The 17,749-nt window shown below is 54.8% G+C and overlaps 1 protein-coding gene across 1 annotated transcript; it reads left to right on the forward strand.

Annotated features, from left to right (window-relative positions):
* Positions 1-11,976: 11,976 nt before the first annotated feature.
* Positions 11,977-16,661, forward strand: SLC2A6 (solute carrier family 2 member 6). Its single transcript, XM_009093381.4, has 10 exons — positions 11,977-12,188; positions 12,711-12,873; positions 13,186-13,392; positions 13,984-14,083; positions 14,375-14,586; positions 14,723-14,875; positions 15,162-15,270; positions 15,510-15,683; positions 15,920-16,065; positions 16,149-16,661. The coding sequence occupies exons 1-10, from the start codon at positions 12,088-12,090 to the stop codon at positions 16,302-16,304; spliced, it is 1,521 nt and encodes a 506-aa protein (XP_009091629.1). The 5' UTR covers positions 11,977-12,087; the 3' UTR covers positions 16,305-16,661.
* The last annotated feature ends 1,088 nt before the right edge of the window (positions 16,662-17,749 follow it).

The following is a 17,749-nucleotide window of genomic DNA, read 5'->3' on the forward strand; positions in this document are numbered from 1 at the left end:
CTGTACCAGACCAGACCTTTGTCCCCCTGTCCCCTCCCCAAGGGCAAAGGAGCCTGGTGAGGTGCAGGCTGAGCCTGCCTTGCCCTGGGCAAAAAGACTGGATGATCAGATCCCCACAAAGTAAAAGATCCCCACCATGAAAGGTCCGTGGTGCTGCTCACTGGGGGAGAGGGGAAGAGCTGCTCTCACCTCAGGCTGCACCAGCATCCCCCCACAGACCCAACTCCCCACAGAGGATGCCTGCTCACATGGACTGGGCTGAGGGGCCACAAGAAGCTGCCTGTGGCCTCCAGCAGCTGCACCCCTGCCATGCCCTGCACATCTTCCTGCCCCACATCCCCATCCCACGCAGCCCCCCTGGGCTCTGTGTGCCCACTGGCACCCCAGCAAGTCCCTGAGCAAGGAGCTGCACAAATCCTAAATCCATTCCCATCCCCCAGCAACCACCCAGCCAGGTCCTGCTCCAAAACAAGTGATGTCAGGTGGCAGCACTGCCAGGCACAGGCAGCTGGAAGAGCTGTGCTGCCATCCCAGAGGACTGCAGTGCTCAAACCCCTCCCTGCCAGCAGCTGCCCCCTCCCAAAACCCGCTGCTTGATGAATTTTGGCGTTGCAGCGGCAGCAGCAGCGTCTCAGGGGGCCCAGGCTGCGCACGCCAGAGCTGGACTGACCCATGTCAGAGGTGATTAATTTATCAGGCTTTTGGCACCCACCTCTCCCCGCCAGAAAAACAATATCCCAAATTCCAGGCCCTCCCGGCCAGCAGATGTGTCTGCGGCCAGGGCGGCCGGGCCAGCCCCGCTGCAGGAGCCGCTGCGGGGATGCAGCGCCCGGGGCTCCCGGTGCCGGCTGCTTCCTGTGAGAAACAACTGCTCCCTTCGAAAATTTAAAGAGGTTAAGGTTTAAAATTAAACCTTAATAAAAATACAACAAAGGACTGCCTAAGGAAAAAGCTGCAGTGCTGGGAGCTGCCCCTCGTGCATACCACGTGGCTGGGTCGTCTTCAAGAGGGATGCTCAGGCTTTTATAACCCTGAAGGTTGCATCAGCCAGCCCTGGCCCTTCCCAAAGTCTGTCAGGCAGCTCTTCTTTGCCACTTATCAGTGCAGACTGCTTTATAACTGGATTGGAGGTCAGGTGTTGCCATGCCCACCCCCTGAGCACCCCCTGAGCTTTTCCATCCCCAACTCCCCATGCAAGGGACACATGTACAGCTTCCTTTACCTGTCCTAGACAGCCCAGGCTGTCTGATGGCAACAGTACAGGGTGGGGAAAAGGGAACTGTGGGGAGAACAGAGAACATCTAAACCACAATAACATTACTAAAGCTTTTCTTAATATTCACACAATAGTTATCTTTTAATTGCAAGAGCAAATCATCTCATTATCCATCCACAACATTTCCCATCCCTGTAGTGAACCCAGGGCACAGCCTCCTCTGGGAGCAAAACCCGGGGGATTTGTGCTGGGCTGGCACCCCCTGGGCCCAGCCTCTCCCCCTGAGGAGGAGCAGGATGATGGGGTGTCACCTCACCCAGCCCTCCACCCCAGGATGAGCAGCAGCAAAGTGTCACAGCACTCAGCAGCCCTTGGAGCATGTCTGGGTTTGAAGCAAGCACTGCTTCAGGCCTAATTAAATTAGCATTAATCTGTGATCATCAGGAAAACATGCCAGGCCTTGAAGGAACAGATTAACAAAGTTGTTGTCATTAGTGGAGAGGGTCAGAGGATGGGGATGGGGCACAGCATCACTGGGGCTGCTGCTTGAGCCCTGAACTCTCCATCCCTGCCTCTAGCAGGGTTTAAAGCAGGAAATCAAGAGGGCAGTGACATCACTCAGATGTTGCAGAGCACTTGGATGTCCGGCAACCAAGAAACGGGAGATTTTTCATCCTCTCCCCCCACTCTGCTGCCTCCCCCTGGGATTCCAAGGAGGGATGAGAGCCCCTTTGGAGCACAGGAGCAGCCAGTCCTGCCTCCCAGCACTGGCCATGGGGAGACCTGCTCCTGGCCCAGCTCTGAGCTCTCCCTGACGTCAGGGTGAGGGGTAGAGAGCGAGGACACGGGCAAACAACCCATCATTTATCCCCAAAAGGTCACCAAGCACCTTGGAAGGGGCTGGAGCTGGATCCCCACGGCCCAGAGGGGGCCAGGGTCTCCTCGAAGGAGAGGTTTCACAATTCATCCCATTTGCTCGCTGTGGCATTTTCATCACAGTAGTCCGACTTATGCAATTACATAAAAAACATCTAATGAAATCTCGGTGACACAAAACATGAACGTTTATATTGGCCTCCCCGTGCCGCGGAGTTGATTTTGGCCGGGCCGTCCAGACAGACATTCTGCATTCTTCAGAGATTAAGCACTGAAACGCTCCGGAGAAACCCAGCTGCCCGCTCCCCCTGCAGCCGCGCCGCTAATTCCAACCACATGCTCGGGAAAAGGGAATGAATCCCTTCCAAACACACGGGCACCGCCGGGACCCGGCACCCCGGGCACCCCCCGAGGGCATCCCGGCAGTGAGCACCCGTGGATGCTCCTGAATAAACAGCGAGGTGGGGCTGAGAGCTTGGAGGGAGCGGGGATGAAGATCCTGCAGTGGGATTGTTGTGGAATTAAAGGAGGAATGGGTAAACCTGCCTGTGCCACACCTCGCTGGGTTATCAACCAGCTTCCAGAAGAAATCGATGAGCCCCAGAGGCTCTGGGCAATAGAACCTTCATCCCGGTTTGGTTGCCACCTCCCCACTTCAAAAGTTCTTCTGCCTCCCGTGAAAATTGAGCTGATGTTTAAAATGAAGGGAAAAGAAGAGGAGGATGAGGCAAGGAGGGCAGGGAGTTTGTCCTCAGCTGTGCACAGAAAGCTGGGCAAGGAGTGACAGCCCTTGGGGAGCTGACACCCCATCCTGATATTGCCACATCACTCCCGCAGTGTGAGTGAGCCCTGAGAGACCCAGAGCACAAACACTGGGTGATGCTGTTTGAGGATGGCCACAGCACTGAGGAGCAGCCACCTCGCTGTCCCCAGCCACCACAAATCCCTGCTGCCCCCATGGCCATTCCTGAGTTTTAAGGCTCAGAGCAGTGATTCCACTGCAAATCCCCATCTCTGTGCCTGTTGCATCCTGAGGAATGCAGCTCATCTGTGGATGGGCTGTCCAGAAAGGCACCTGTCACACCAGGTGACACCACCAGAGCAAAAGCCAGTGCAGCAGTGTGTGCAGAGCTCCAAACCCTGCACAAACTGGTGCAGGACACCTCACTGGCATCCCAGGACAGAGCAGGGCAGATCCCAACCAGTGCCACCAGCAATTCCTCCAAGTATTGGTCAGCTCAGGGACAGGGACCAGCACTGCCTCACTCAGACGTGGCCACCAGGCTCCTGCCCCACACTTCTGATCACATCTGGAGCTCTTGGAAAGCCCCAAACTCTTTTGTGACAACAGAGGGTCTGAAGCACAAAACCCACCAGCCCCAGTCCCTCAAGCAGCACGCTCATCTTAAGGGCAGAAAATTTTGACATGGGCAAAACAAGATGTGAGTGCTGAAACTGCTGCTGGCCCTGACCCTGCAACAACAAGGGGGGCTCAGTGAGCAGCAGCCCCCTCCCTTGGGCTGTAGCCCCCTCCATTGGGCTGTAGCCCCCTCCCCTCTGGCCCCACAGGGTCTGCCCACACGGGATATATGCAAAGGCTCCGGCTTTATCGCCCTGCACGAGAGGAGGAGGAAAGGCTGGAGGGGGGGAAGAGGGAGAGGAAAAATAGCCCCTTATTCCACTTTCATCAAGGAAGCATCCAGCCGTCCAAAAAATTTAATGTCATATTTTAGCAAGAAAAACAGCTGTTGTGGTACTTTAAGGCCCAGCATATTTTGGCCAGAGCTGCATGTTGTGGATATTGGCTGAGTCAAGGTTAGCTGTTAAAAGGCAGAAATTCTAGACCCATATGAAGAAACATCGCGTTCCTCTATATTCAGATAATATTTACTTCCAAGCCTGTTTTGTTTTGTTTTCTTCTCCCTCCTGGAGCGAGACCTGACCCTGGGGCTGTGGCTGCCCTTGGCATCGCTGCTCCCCGGGCAGGACAGAGCAGTTTGGGGGCGATGGGAAAAGCAAGGGAGGCTCAGCCTGGCACCTCATCCTTGAGCTTCACCCTCTGATTTTCAGGCCTGCCAGGCTTTGTTTGAGCCATGCCTGGTGCAGAGGGACAGAGAGAGGGACAGGAGCTGGGATGGAGGTAGTGGGTCCATCCCAGCAGCACAGGCACTGACAGGGGGTCAGTCATGTACCCACAGTGAGGATGGGGACACAGGAGATGCCACTGGTGTTATGGCACAGCAGCCACAGGCCTTTCACCACTCAGCTTGAGTCAAATTTCATTCCTCCCAAAAGGGGAAGACGCCAACAAACCCATGGCAGGAAAAGGGGGAGCAAGGTCCTGTGCCATCAATCCCCAGCTCCCCAGGAAGGGCAGCTCTACCCTGGGTAAGGTGCCAATATTAACCCTACAAATCTTTAGTGTAGTTTTAACAGAGTGTTTTGCAGCTTTATCTTTTTATAACTTTATTCTGTCAGAGCAAATCTACTTCCAAGTTGTCACCCTTTTCAACACCAGTATCCAGTGCTGTCCCCAAATTGGCCATGCCCAGGCTGTCAGGGGACAGGCAGGGTACAAAACTCTTTGTGAGGCAGCTTCTTCCAGCACCCACCTGTGCTGTGAGAGCAAACAGAGCTCCTGGGGTGACCAAGGTGGGGCAGGGGTGAGTTTCTACTGGAAATGAAACCCCCAAACCCCAAAGAGAGTGGCCATGGAGTCCCCAGGTCCCCAGACCCGTGCGAGCACTGTGCCACCCAGGCTGGAAGTGACTCATCTTCTCGTAAAGCTGGTTTGCTAAGGAAGAAAGAAAAGCTTTTGCCACGAAACAATTCCTCAGTGCCTGCCAAGCTCAGCAGGAGCAATCCACGCTGTCTCTGCTTCCCTGGAGCACCCCACTGTGGTGCCACCTTCGGAGCTGGACCCTCATCTCCCTGCAGCACCAGGGTTTTCCCCTCCACTCCCCACCCCATGCCACGCCCAACCCTCACCACAGAGCCACTGAACACAGCCCCACATGGACCCAGACAATTGGAGAGGAAAGGCTGCGGGTGAAAAAAAAAAAAAAAAAAAGGAGAAAAGAAAAAAAAAAAAAAAAGGATTAAAAAAAAAAAAAGTCCAAGGTGGAACCGCAATGTTTATAAAATGGGTCACTGAATTATACATAAAAATATTTTCCTTGTGGATGCAATTACTTCCTGGACTTGTTATTCCACAGATGCTTAAGTTCGCCTCAAGCAGCTCCAATAAATGCTTTACAGTCTGCAAGATCAACAGTAGCAGCGCTGGAGCGGATTGAGCAGCGCTGGTTCAAATTTGTCAGAAAACCACACAGTGTTTTCATGCGCACGTTTTAGAAACCCAAACAAAACCATTCCCAACCGTCGTGCTCCCTTTCCTTACGCTCCTTAATGGCTTTCACATGAGCTCCTCCAGACATGGGCACAGCCCCAGGGGCTGCAAACACCCAAAAGCTCCAGGGAGCTCCCAGGAGGGGACAGGGACCGAGGAGGGGTGACACCTGCCATCCCTGCTCCTGGATTTTCACATCCCATCCTCCTGCACTGTCTGGCTCACCCGTTAGGGACCCGGGGGGCAGTGGGATGTGCAAGGGGCTTAGGAGGCTTTCCCAAGGGAAATGAGTTTTGGGGTCAGCCCTACCTGCAGGGTGACCGAGAGTTCAGGGGCTGCAGGGGACAGGAGGCCTGTGGGGTTTAAAAGTGCAGGGACAGCATCCCAAAGGAGCTGCAGCAAAGCTGGTGGGAAGGGAAAGGAGCTCTGTGGCACAGGCACATGGCTCTGAGTTAACTCCCATGACAAGGACACATTTTTGGGGTTTTTTCTCCTCTATCCAGTCACAAAATTGAGAGAAACTCAAAGTCGTGAAGGTGCCTGAGGATTTTTCTTAATATATGTCGGGCTTGCCCTAAAGGCCCCAGAATAAAATCCTGGTGCACCAAGAGCTTCCAAAACCTCCAATCCACTTTGGTTTAATTGAAGATATTTAGTGTCACTTTCAGTGATATCAAATGGGAAAGCAGTTGAGGGCTGGGGTGTTGGGGACAACCCAGGATCACAGGACAGGACACTGTTATGCCATTAAAATAATGTAATATCTGCCCAGAAATCCTCAAGGGTCACTGCAGGACTAACAGGTGGCTGTAACAAGATTATCCTATTTACAGATCTGCAGCAGGGCAGAAATGTGCTTTCAAGTCTCTGCTTTCACTCCAAATTTAATCCATGAGATTTTCTGACAGAGGGATAAACAGGTTAAAAGGTGCCTATAAAAATGGGCTTATCAGAAGCTCCTGATTCTTCTGCTTTGAGGGTGCAGCTGCCTCCCACTGGCCCTTGTATGGGAATCCCAGCTCATTCTGGCCTTTTTATAGGATACTGCAGCAGAGGGAGCGAGTATCAGGACTGCCCAAAATCCCAAATTAGCCACAAAATCAATAAAAATAAATTAACATTCCTGCTCTGGATCCCAGCCAGGGGATGGAGCAATTCAGGAGATGGGGGTGCAGTCACCAGCAAATGGGTGCAGGCTCTGTGGGTCCCAGTGCAAAACCCCAAGGAATTGTCTGTGGCCAAAGGTGGGAAAAGCAGGGACCCTGCCCCTTGCTCCTGGGTGTGGCCCTGACAGGCTTCTAAATGCCAAGAGCATTTTCCTTCCCAGGGCAAAGCAGCTGGGGAACACCACACCAAATGTGCCCCACAGCATCTGGGATTTCACAGGGGCTGGCTCCCCCCAGCTCCAGCTCCCTCAGCCAGCAGTGCCCGGGCTGGAGGGGCCAGACCTGCCTCAAGGTGTGACTGGGGGCCATGGGCAGGACACGGCAGGGACAGGGCCTTGGGGACAGCCCAGAGAGCATCCCTGGCACCCTGGGCCAGCCCCTCAGCCCCTCAGGTGTCCCCAGCTGCCGGTGTCCCCTGGGCTCAGCAGCCCTGGCTGGAAATGGGGCACCCCTGACCACACAGCCCCTGTGAGCTCTCCCTGGCTGCTGGCACACTGCAGTCCCTCTGTCCCACACCCTGGCACCCTCCACCCTCCCAAGCCCTCCTGATTTTGCCATTTGAAGCAGGGCAGGCTCCAATGTGTTCCTCATTAGGAGGGGCAGACAGCCCAGCGAGTCTGAGCCCTAATCTCCTTTCCAGTTGGTGTCCCTCAGCAGATGTACAACAAGTGCTGGGATATTTTAGTGGGCATGTGTGGGACAGAGCCACTGGGTTTTTTTTTTTCCAGCCAAGGGGGATGGATAAAACACTGTGGCTCCAGGCTGTGATGGACAGCAGGTCCAGGGAAGGCAGCTCTGCTGTGGTTTATTTTACCAAGGGCTTTGCTGGAAGAAGTGGTGATGAAGTTAACAGCCTGCAAGCCATAATTGGCTCACATTAAAGCAAGGAAATGATATGTTTTGTTTTCCTCTTTTTCTTTTTTTTTAATCATATTAAACAGGCAAAACCCACACAGAGCCAAAGAAGGAGCAGGCAGCAGCTCTCAGGAATTTAGGGGGGAGATTTTTTTGTCCCAAGTGTAAAGAAATCCAGTCCTTGCCATCAAAGAAAAAGTAATTTCAACTTAAAAATACCCAGCAGAAGTGGGCAAAGGAAGGGGGATTCAAAAAATTCAGGTTGTGGCATCACAACAGGCACTGCTCCAAAGCCTGGCCCAGCAGCTCCAAAGGGACACAGAAAAAACCCAAAAGGTGCACTTAAAATTCTTCTTCAAATACTTTTATTTATCCTGCCACCTGCCAGCAAACACAGGGTGTCAAAAACCTTGCTGGTGCCCCTGGATGTGCAGGATATTTCCTGCATTTGTTCTTAAAACTGAATTTTTAGCCCCTGTGGCTGCATCCTGATGTGGGCTGAGCCTGGCAGTGGCAGAATCCCCATCCCAAGGTCACAGGTCACCATCAGCCTCTCAAGCCTGCCCTGGAGACATCCCTGCAGGGATCCCCATGGATGTGCAGCCCTGTGCTCACCAAGTTCTCATCCAGCACCCAAACTCTGTCCTGGCTCAGCACCAGGGCACTGAGAGCCACCAGGCCCCATCCCAGCTCATCCTGCCCAGCACTGGATTTTGGGGAAAACCCAACAGCTCAGCATCCCTGGGGACACCCAGCCCTGCATTTGTCACTGCACAGGTGACCCCAGCAACAGCATCCAGGCAAGGCAGGACAGATCCAAGGGGTGCAAGGACATCCAGGGATCCCTCCCTTTCTCAGGAGCCACCACAGCCCTGGGGACATTTAGGATCCAGAAGAGTGTCCTGCCCTGACACTGCACACACCCAAAGCTGTCACAGAAGTCACAGTGAGTGACAAAGTCACACATGGCACAGGAAGGGCTGGAAACCCAGAACCTTTCCCCACATCCCCTTTTTATGCACTGTCCCAGTTTCACTTGTACCCACAGCCACTGGAATTTGTGGATCACAAGGTTTCATGTGACATCAAAAAGAGTCCCCCAAGCAGGTTAAAATATCCCACTTTGGTACATTCCCCACCCAGCTGAAGGGCACACACACATCTTCCAGCTCAGGTTGGAGTGGACACTTAAACCCCTCAGTCCAAGCATGGGGACATGAACAACTCTTCCATTTGCATGGCAATAAAGAAATCCCTCAAATTCAGCCATTTTCCAACTTATAAACAACAAAAAACCCCAGATAACCTCAATGGGAAATTCTAACTTTGTTTGGAAATGTCATTTCCAAATGGCACATGAGAAATCACACTCGGACCCAGCCCTGCTGACAGGCAAATATTTATCCCCACAAAATTTCCACATTAACCCATCATTTTTGTCAGTAGGGCTGGACACTGGGAGCAGAGTGGGAAGGCAGGGAAAGGGAAGCCAGGAGGCACAGGGAGCACCAGCCCTGCCCAGCAGGTCAGAACCACAGCGAGTCCCTCTCAGATCACTGCAAGCTCCTCCAGCCTCATTCCGAGGCAAGATGCAGCTTTTTCCAATGCATTCACAGCAAAGATTTAATAGGATTTCCAAGCTATTTGCACCTTTTTTCCAATACATGCAGCCCATGCCAGCCTCCCTTCCCAAAACCTGCAGCACTCCATCATTCAGCTCCGTGTTGGAGCGGGGAGGATCCTGTCCCACACACATTTCTCAGTCTATCAGGCAGAGTTATTCCTCTGCTCTGTGTTTGGATACTCACAAAGCCATTACCATCCTTCTCATGCACATCCATCATCAGGCCTTCAAACTCCAGAAAGCCCCAAAAAACTATTTTCCACTCACCATGCAGCCTGCCAGGCTCTGCTCTTCTACTCTGCGTTCCTTCATCCATCGAGAGACGTTTCAGCAAGTTCAGAGTCCGACCAAATAAACAGATGGCAGCCTGAAAGGTGGTGATTTTCTGCTCTGGGGGGGGGACTGGGCTGAGGGATTCAGCCAGGGAAGAGCTGAGCTCTGTCTGCCTGGTTGGAAAAGCTAACCTGGGTTCCAGGTGCTGATGCCCATGGGGAGCTGGGGGTGCAGGCGTTATTTTCCAAAGCCGTGGGGTTTTGGAAAGCTGTGGGAGGAGTGGCTGGAGCTGCTTCCTGAGCTGGGAGTCCCCCAGTTGCACCTCCCAGGGGTGTATCCAACACCAGGCCAGACCCCAACAAGCACCCACCTTCACCCCAGGTGTCCCCAGCAGCCACCAGCCACCTCCTGTATGGCTCTGCCAACCCAGCACACGCTGATGTGCAAGGAATTATTTCATCATTTCACCTCTGCACCACCCTGATGGCTCCTCAGCAGGAACCACCCTCCCCAAAATCACCCACCAAACAGCACCACAGAGCTGCAAAACCCCAGCTCTGCTCCAGCCTCAGGGTGTGGGGGATGCAGAGAGATCCACCCCTGCCCCAGCCCAGGGCAAACCAGCCCTGGGGCTGCCCCAACCCAGCACAGACACCAGGCGTTCTTCCATCCTGATCCAGCACTCACCAGCTCAGACTCACAGCAAGATTTATGAAAGGATGTGGCCAGATGAGCGATAGAGATGGATAGCCCTGAGGAGTGACTGATTTCTCCCTTACAAGAGGGATAGAAATTAATTTATGAATTGGGTTAGTTGAGTTGCCAAGTGGCTTTGATGCTGGTTATTTTTTTGCATATGTTCGTGATCTATCTCCCAGCTGTTGGGGGGGAGGAAGGTCCTGGGGAGCTGGAGCAATGCATCACTGAGCCGAGGCAGCCAACAGCTCTCAACAAAACCAGATTGCCCTTTAATCAGCCAGGGGTTGCTCTGCTTTCCCAAAGTGGGCACCTCAGCCCTCCCCAGTTCACCCTGGAGCTGTTCTTAGCTGCAGACAAGCAGGAGCCACTGCCATGTGAGGATGGCCAGGCACAGCCCACCAGAGACAACCCTGCCCCTGAGTCTGCTCTCACCTCACCCACCCCTTGTCTGTCTTGGAAGGACACACAGCAGGTCAGGGAGATCTGGGACAAGGTGGTGGATCCTTTATTCTTCACCAAAAATGAACTTTTAGGAAAAAAAAACCCACTGGCCAGAGGGAGGATGTGAAGCAAGGAGTTGTTCCACCACACCCGAGGGACCTCTTCCCTCAGGGGACACTCAGGGACAGAGCAGCCCAAGAGCTCAGCCCTGAGCCAAGAGCAGCACAGACAGCAGCTCCCCCCGAGCAGCTCCCTTCCCAGAGTTACAGGTGCTTGGAGAGTTTTCAAGACACAAAGTAATTTCCTGCTTGAAGCAGTTGACAAATCTGCAGAGAAACTGGAGAACCCTCTGTGTTTCAGGGATGGATGCTGCAAAATCATGTAGTGGAAGCCAGCCCAAATTCATAGAGAAAAGTGCAAGGAAGGGAGGAAACTGCTGGTGCCTGATGGCACAGGGACCAGCTCCAGGTCTGTTGTGACCTCCCTGCTCAGACCAACACAGAGCTGAAAATTTTTTGGATGAGCTGTCCTGCCCACCCCTCTGCCCCACCAATCCATGACCTTTCTTCCTACGGGGAAATCAGAGCCCTGAGTGCCTGAGTCAGCTGTAAATCCCCTGCAGGATCAGACTGCAAAGGCAGCTCTTGGTGGCTGCAGAAGCAGAACCAGTTTGCACAGAGGGAAGACACAGCAGCTCCTGAGGTGTCACTGCAGCCCCCACACGGGCTTGGGGTGCAAAAACCATCCACGTGTTCCAAAAAGCACCAGGGGCCAAGGGGAATAATGGAATCAGGAGGAGCACTGTGGTAGTTTGGGGAAATGGAGTTTTGCTAATTAAATCCAAGTGGCTCTGGGTTCAGAGCTAGCAAGACTAAGCCCTTTCTTACAGCATGAGTTTGGATCTGCAGATGTCCCAGGACAACAGTGCCCACAGAGCCCTGTGGGGTTGGGGGAGCAGGGTGAGAGGGCAAATCCCCCCATGGGCAGCCTGGGTGGCAGAGGTGCTGCTCTCCCATTTCCATCCTCGTCACTTCCCTTCATCCCCATCCCCTGCTCCTGTGCCCACTCCACATTCACTTTCCTCTCCCGCCTCTTCCCCACCTCCGTTCCACGCTGGAAATCCTTTCCAAGGGTGGCTCTGGAGGCTCCCACAGATGGAATTTTCCCTTGGAAACAGAGGCAGCACTGGGCTGGACTGACTGGTACCAGTTCCTCAATGGGACAGACGTGGCCTTAGCAAGGGGACATTTCTGCTGGTGATCCCAGCTCTGTGAGGACCATCCCTGCAAGTGTCACTGCAGTGGGAGGGTTTGGTGACTGTGGGGCGGGCAGGGTGAAGACTGCAGGACACCTCTGTCACTGTCACTGTCACCCTGTGGCTCTCCTCCTGTTGGTTTTCCGGCCCCCCCAGTTTCCTGCTGAGGGGCAGCTGGGTGTAAGCCCACGAGGCACAGATTTCTGTGATTAGGCAACGCCAGGCAGCCTCTCCCCTTTCGCTTTCAGTGCCTCTTCTTCCCCTTCCCCTGGGCAGCCCCAGCATTCACCCCGAGCGCAGCAGCAGAGCCCCAGGGCTGTGTCTTGCACGGCCATGGAGCACAGGGACCGCGAGCCCCTGATGAGGAAAACGAGCTCCTCGTACCACACCTTCCCCGAGGGCACTGCCAGGAGGCTCGACAAGGAGTACCTGAGGTGAGAGGCAGGCTGGGGCCACAGGGTGGGCAGAGGTTGGGCTGTGCCTCCCATCCTGAGGACAGTGGGCTGGGGGGAGCTGGGGGAAGAGCTGTTCCATATTCCTGCCATTGCTGAGCTGCTTTGAGATGGGATCTCATCCTGCCCGAAGTGGCTGGATGAGCCCACTTGGAAGCCTGATGGGTTTGTGAGACTCCTATGGGGGCAAGAGGTCCTGCTGGGGGCACAGGGGTTGGAAGAACATTTTCCCTGCTCTGCTGGGATGAACTGGCTGCTGCTGAGTCTGTGGTGCCACCCAGCTCCATCTTCTGCTTTTCTTGCCTTGTTGAACCCCCTGAAAATGCCCTGACACAGAGAGAAGCACTAGCACAGAGAAACCCCACGAGCCTGGGGCTGTGCAGAGCCATTCCCCAGGAAAATCCCTCTCTGTGTGTCACCAGAGCCTCGGCAAAGGCTGGGGGAAGCAGGGTTTAAGTTTCTGCTGGCACCCAACACGTCCCTGTCTCTCCGTGCCTCCCTCAGGAGCCTCCACAACAAGCGGCTCTACCTGGCTGTGTTTGCCGCTGTCCTGGGCAATTTCAGCTTCGGCTTCGCCCTGGTTTATCCTTCCCCCGTCATCCCTGCCCTGGAAGCTCATCCCAGCCCTGCGCTGCGGCTGGACCAGCACACAGCGCCCTGGTTCGGGGTGAGGAGCTGGGGGTCAGGATGGGGCAGAGTCGGGGGGATGCTCGGGGCGATGCCAGGCTCACACAGCGCCGTGGTTCAGGATAAGGAGCGGGGTTATCCCTGCCAGGGTGCGGGCAGAGCCGGGGGATGCCAGGCTCACTCCGTGCCCTGGATATAAGGAGCTGGGGGGCAGGATGGGAGCAGATGCTCGGGGGGATGCCAGGCTCGCACAGAAGGGGTTATAAGGAGCTGGGGGTTAGGACGGGGCAGAGCCGGGGGATGCCCGGGGGATGCCAGGCTCACACAGCCCCTCTCTCCGCATGCCCTGCAGTCGGTGTTCACGCTGGGAGCGGCGGCGGGCGGGCTCAGCACGATGCTGCTCAACGACTGCCTGGGCCGCAAGCTGAGCATCATGTTCTCGGCTCTGCCCTCTGCGCTGGGCTACGTGCTGCTGGCCGGAGCCCAGGGCCTCTGGATGCTGCTGCTGGGCCGGGTACTGACTGGCTACGCCGGCGGAGTGACCTCCGCCTCCATCCCGGTATGTGCCGGGGGAATGCGGGGCAGCGGGTGCTGTGGATGGGCAGGGGGTTGCCGGGCAGCGGGTGCTGTGGTGCCCTGGATGAGCTGGGGGCGATGCTGGGGCACCCCGCTGCTTTTCGGAGGAATCGGCAGAGCCCCAGGGCTGTGTCTGGGCCAGCGGCGAAGGGGAGGATGCAGAACCAGGGGTGGGGAGGGTGTACCCGCTGTTGGTGCTGGATTTCCTCTCCCGCAGGAAAGACAAGGCAGGTCCTCAGCCCCTGCTCCTCCCAGCAGTTATTTCCTCCCAAACAGCAGGCTCGTGTTTCACAGAGAGGCGAAGGCAGGAGTTGAGTAACACCAGGGCACCTCTTTCCAGTGACGAAGTCACTGGAGCACTTCTCTCACACCGGGGGGAGGAGGGAAGTGGTGCTGCCGGCCGGGCTGTCCTCTCCTCTGGCCAGAAGCAGCGGGACCCACCAGGTCCCCACCCCGAAAGGGCAATTCCCCAGCAATCTGAGTTTCCTCTGGTCACAGGGTGTGATAGAGGGCAGGAGCAGCGGGTGACAAGGGGATGTTGCAGCTCTGTGAAGTGTGTGTTGTCCCTGTGCAGGTTTACATCTCGGAGATCTCCCACCCGGGGGTCAGGGGGATGCTGGGTGCCTGTCCCCAGATCATGGCAGTGCTGGGTTCCCTTGTCCTGTATGCACTGGGTAAGTATCTCCGTGGTGTCCCAGTGTCCAGGCAACACTCTGGGGAGGGGCCAGCACATGCCATGGTCGCAGCAGGATCTTGTTGAATACTCTCAATTTGCTGGAATTTCCCCATGTCCTACTGCTGGAAATGCTGCTGTAATAGAGGAGAATACATTTGACATATATTTTTTTATTATTACTATTTTTCCTGCTGAGTTTATTAAATGAAATCACTGGGTTGCCCAGGTGGAAGCAAGGCCAGGACACCCATTCCTGAGTGGTTTTCCCCTAATTGTGCTGCTCTGGCAGGGCTGATCCTGGACTGGCGCTGGCTGGCCGTGGCCGGGGAGGTGCCAGTGCTTGCCATGGTCCTCCTGCTCTGCTTCATGCCCAACTCGCCCCGGTTCCTGCTCTCCCAGGGCAAGGAGGAGGAGGCCCTGAGCTCCCTGTGCTGGCTGAGGGGTGAGGACACAGATTATGCCCGGGAGTACGAGCAGATCAAGGACAGCGTGAGGAAGCAGGTGAGAAGTTCAGCATGGGCAGAAGTAACATGAAAACTGCAAAATCCATCCCCTGGGCAACTCCTGAGCCGCCCTCTGGATGCCAGATGGCTCCTAGAGGTGTTCTCACTTTGTGTTTCTGCCTTTGTACCCCCAGAGCCGTCGGGTTTCCTGTGCTGAGCTCAAGGACCCCTTCCTTTACAAGCCCATCCTGATTTCGGGGGTGATGCGGTTCCTGCAGCAGCTCTCGGGGGTCACCTGCATCCTCGTGTACCTGCAGCCAATATTCAAGAAAACATCTGTCATCCTGGTGAGCCCTGGGCTTTGGCTCCTGCTCAGGCTGCCTGGGCCTTCAGTGAGGGTTGCTCAATGCTCCCACTTCCCTACAGACATAAAACCCTTTTTTAAAGGATCTGCCTTGCAAAAGGCTGAGGAGGATGGGGAGCAGGACTGGCCCCACTGTGTCCCTGCTCCTCCTCTGAGTTCAGGCTCATCATCTCCAGTCTCCTACTGGGAGAACAGCCTTGGCCAAGCCATCTGCAGCTGTAGGCACCTCCCCTTCCCCCAGCTCAGCTTCCCCCCTGGTTTTTTTGCAGAAAGCAGAGTACGATGCAGCTCTGGTTGGCCTGGTGCGTCTGTCCGCGGTGGCCATCGCTGCTGTGTCCATGGACAAAGCTGGCAGGAAGATTCTCCTGTTTGTATCAGGTATGGCTCTCTCCACTTCTCCCACTGTGTTCCCAAGGGAAGCTCTTATTGAAGGATTTTCAGGAGCTCTTCAAGTGGGCAGGAGTGGAAATTTCAGCCCTACAGGGCTCAGGAAGGGAGGCAGGGAGGTCTCTTTCCCTTGGTGGTGCTTCAGCTCCTTAGCAGGGGCATTCCCAGGAGCTTGGCATGGAGAAATCACTCACCCCTCATTCTCACTGTGCTGCTGCCTCTCTCCACAGCTGGTGTCATGTTGGTCTCCAACCTGACCATGGGGCTCTACATCCACTTTGAGCCAGCTTCCCACAATGGCACCGTGGCCAACACCACCCTGGTGAGCTCTGCCAACCTCCCTGCTGAGCCAACAAACTACATCACCCTCATCCCCCTCCTGGCAACCATGTTCTTCATCATGGGTAGGTGCAGAGAGCACAGGACTGGCCACCACCCAGGGGAGGGTGTTTCTCATCCAAGGCAGAGTGATGTGGAGCAAGGAGATTGGGTTTGAGGGTGGAAGTAAGGCAGACGTCCCTGGAGGAGCAAGAAAGGCATGAGGAATGACATGAATGGGAGGGATAATGACTGCTCAGGGTTCTTCTGCACTCCTCAGTGACCTTCAAGGCCTGATCCCCCCTCCTCTCCTCCCCTGCAGGTTATGCCATGGGCTGGGGCCCCATCACTTGGCTGCTGATGTCGGAGATTCTCCCTCTCAAAGCCCGTGGGGTCGCCTCAGGCCTCTGTGTGCTTGTGAGCTGGCTGACAGCCTTCACCCTGACCCAGTTCTTCCTCCCAGTTGTGGTGGGTACTGCCTGGGGATGTCCAGCAGCCCCTCCCCAGCTCCTCTCTGCACCAGCTCACAGCTGCTTTCTGCCCCTTTCCAGAATGCCTTCGGCCTCGAGGTGCCCTTCCTGTTCTTCGCTCTCATCAGTGCTGGGAACATCTTATTCACAGGCTGCTGTGTCCCTGAAACCAAAGGCAGGTCCCTGGAGCAGATTGAGGCCTTTTTCAGGACTGGCAGGAGATCCTTCCTGAGGTAGGAGCTGCCCTTGCCCAGGCTGAGAGCAAAGCAAATTCTTGCTGCTGGAAGTGGAGGCTGGAGCTCCCTGCGGGAGAGGAAGGGGCAGCAATGATCATCTTGCTCTGGCTGTAGAAGTTGCCAGCTGGAACTTTACCTTCTCCTCCTGTCAACCCTTGGGATGGGAGCAGGTCATCAGCAGGGCCAGGCTGGAGACAAAGGTGTCCTGGAAGAATAACAGTGTGGACAGGAGACTGTGGTTGCCCTTTGCTCAGCAGCCTGAGGGTCTGAGGGCTTGGCTGGGGCTGAGTTTACAGATGGAGCTGCTCTGGCAAAAGCTCATCATGTAGCTGCAAGAATAAAACAGTTTTGTCTCTAACTGCAAGACATTGTCCTGATTTGCAGAGAAGGGAGGGATGGGAGAGGCAGAGCAGGACTGTGGCAAGGGGACCACAGCAGCCTGCAGTTCCCCAGAGGAGTCTCAGGCACTCAAGGACTGTGAAAGAGGCAAAGACAGATTATTTGTATAAAAAGCTGCCAGGTTTTATTGCTCTAAAAACACACATTACACTAGAAGCCTAATGAATAAGACCAAATACAGTTCACAAAGAAAACCCAGGACAAAAGAATAGGAACAGACAAACATCCAGCTGTAGTGCAAGTGATTCCCCATGGGAAAGACACAGCGAGTACTGACAACACTTTGTGCTGGGGTGGGTCCTTCCCACCCTGGGGTTTGACCCACCCCCAAAGAGGGAGGTAGATGTGCCTCCACCTCCATCACTTTGAGATTTCAACTGCATAGTTAGTAGCAAATCAGTCTTACCCCTTTCCTGTGTGTCCTGCAAGATTAAGAACCTTTTATAATTATTTTTTAGAGCTAACCCGAGGTAAAACACGGCTGCAGGAGGTGGTTATGGCTGTGAGGAACAAATGGCCTTGCTCAGTCCATCCTGACTGCTCCCAAAAGGGCAGAGGCACAAAGGCTGAGCTGGGACATGTTGTGCCCAAGCATTGCTCCTGAAATGCACTTGGCACCCCGAGGGCTGTTCCTGGGACATTCAGCCTGCTGTCCTGAGGAAGCAGGGGGTAAAACAGCATGTTTGAGCCAGCCCTCCAGATGTGCCAGCTGCCATTCTGATCTCCTGCAGCAGGAGATGAGAAATCACCTAAGAGAAGATGTGCTTTATCACAGCATTAATTTAAAACAGCCTAGGACAGAGGGAGAGTGCTGGGCCAAAATGAAAAACACAGAAAACATTCAGTATTAAACCTACCCTTTGCTGCTGAGACCCTTTTCCAGAAAGATGTTCAGCCCTGGCTGGAACACAACTTTTTCTAAGCATGGCCTGACTACAAGAGGTCTCAAGAGCCTCTGGTTTCCACTGACTTTCTGAAGATCAGGATTTCTGGCAGCCCTGTGCTTGAGCATTCTCTTTCTCACATGGCTATGGACCAGCTCTTGAT

Source organism: Serinus canaria, chromosome 17 (assembly GCF_022539315.1).
Source record: "Serinus canaria isolate serCan28SL12 chromosome 17, serCan2020, whole genome shotgun sequence".
Taxonomy (NCBI): Eukaryota; Metazoa; Chordata; class Aves; order Passeriformes; family Fringillidae; genus Serinus; species Serinus canaria.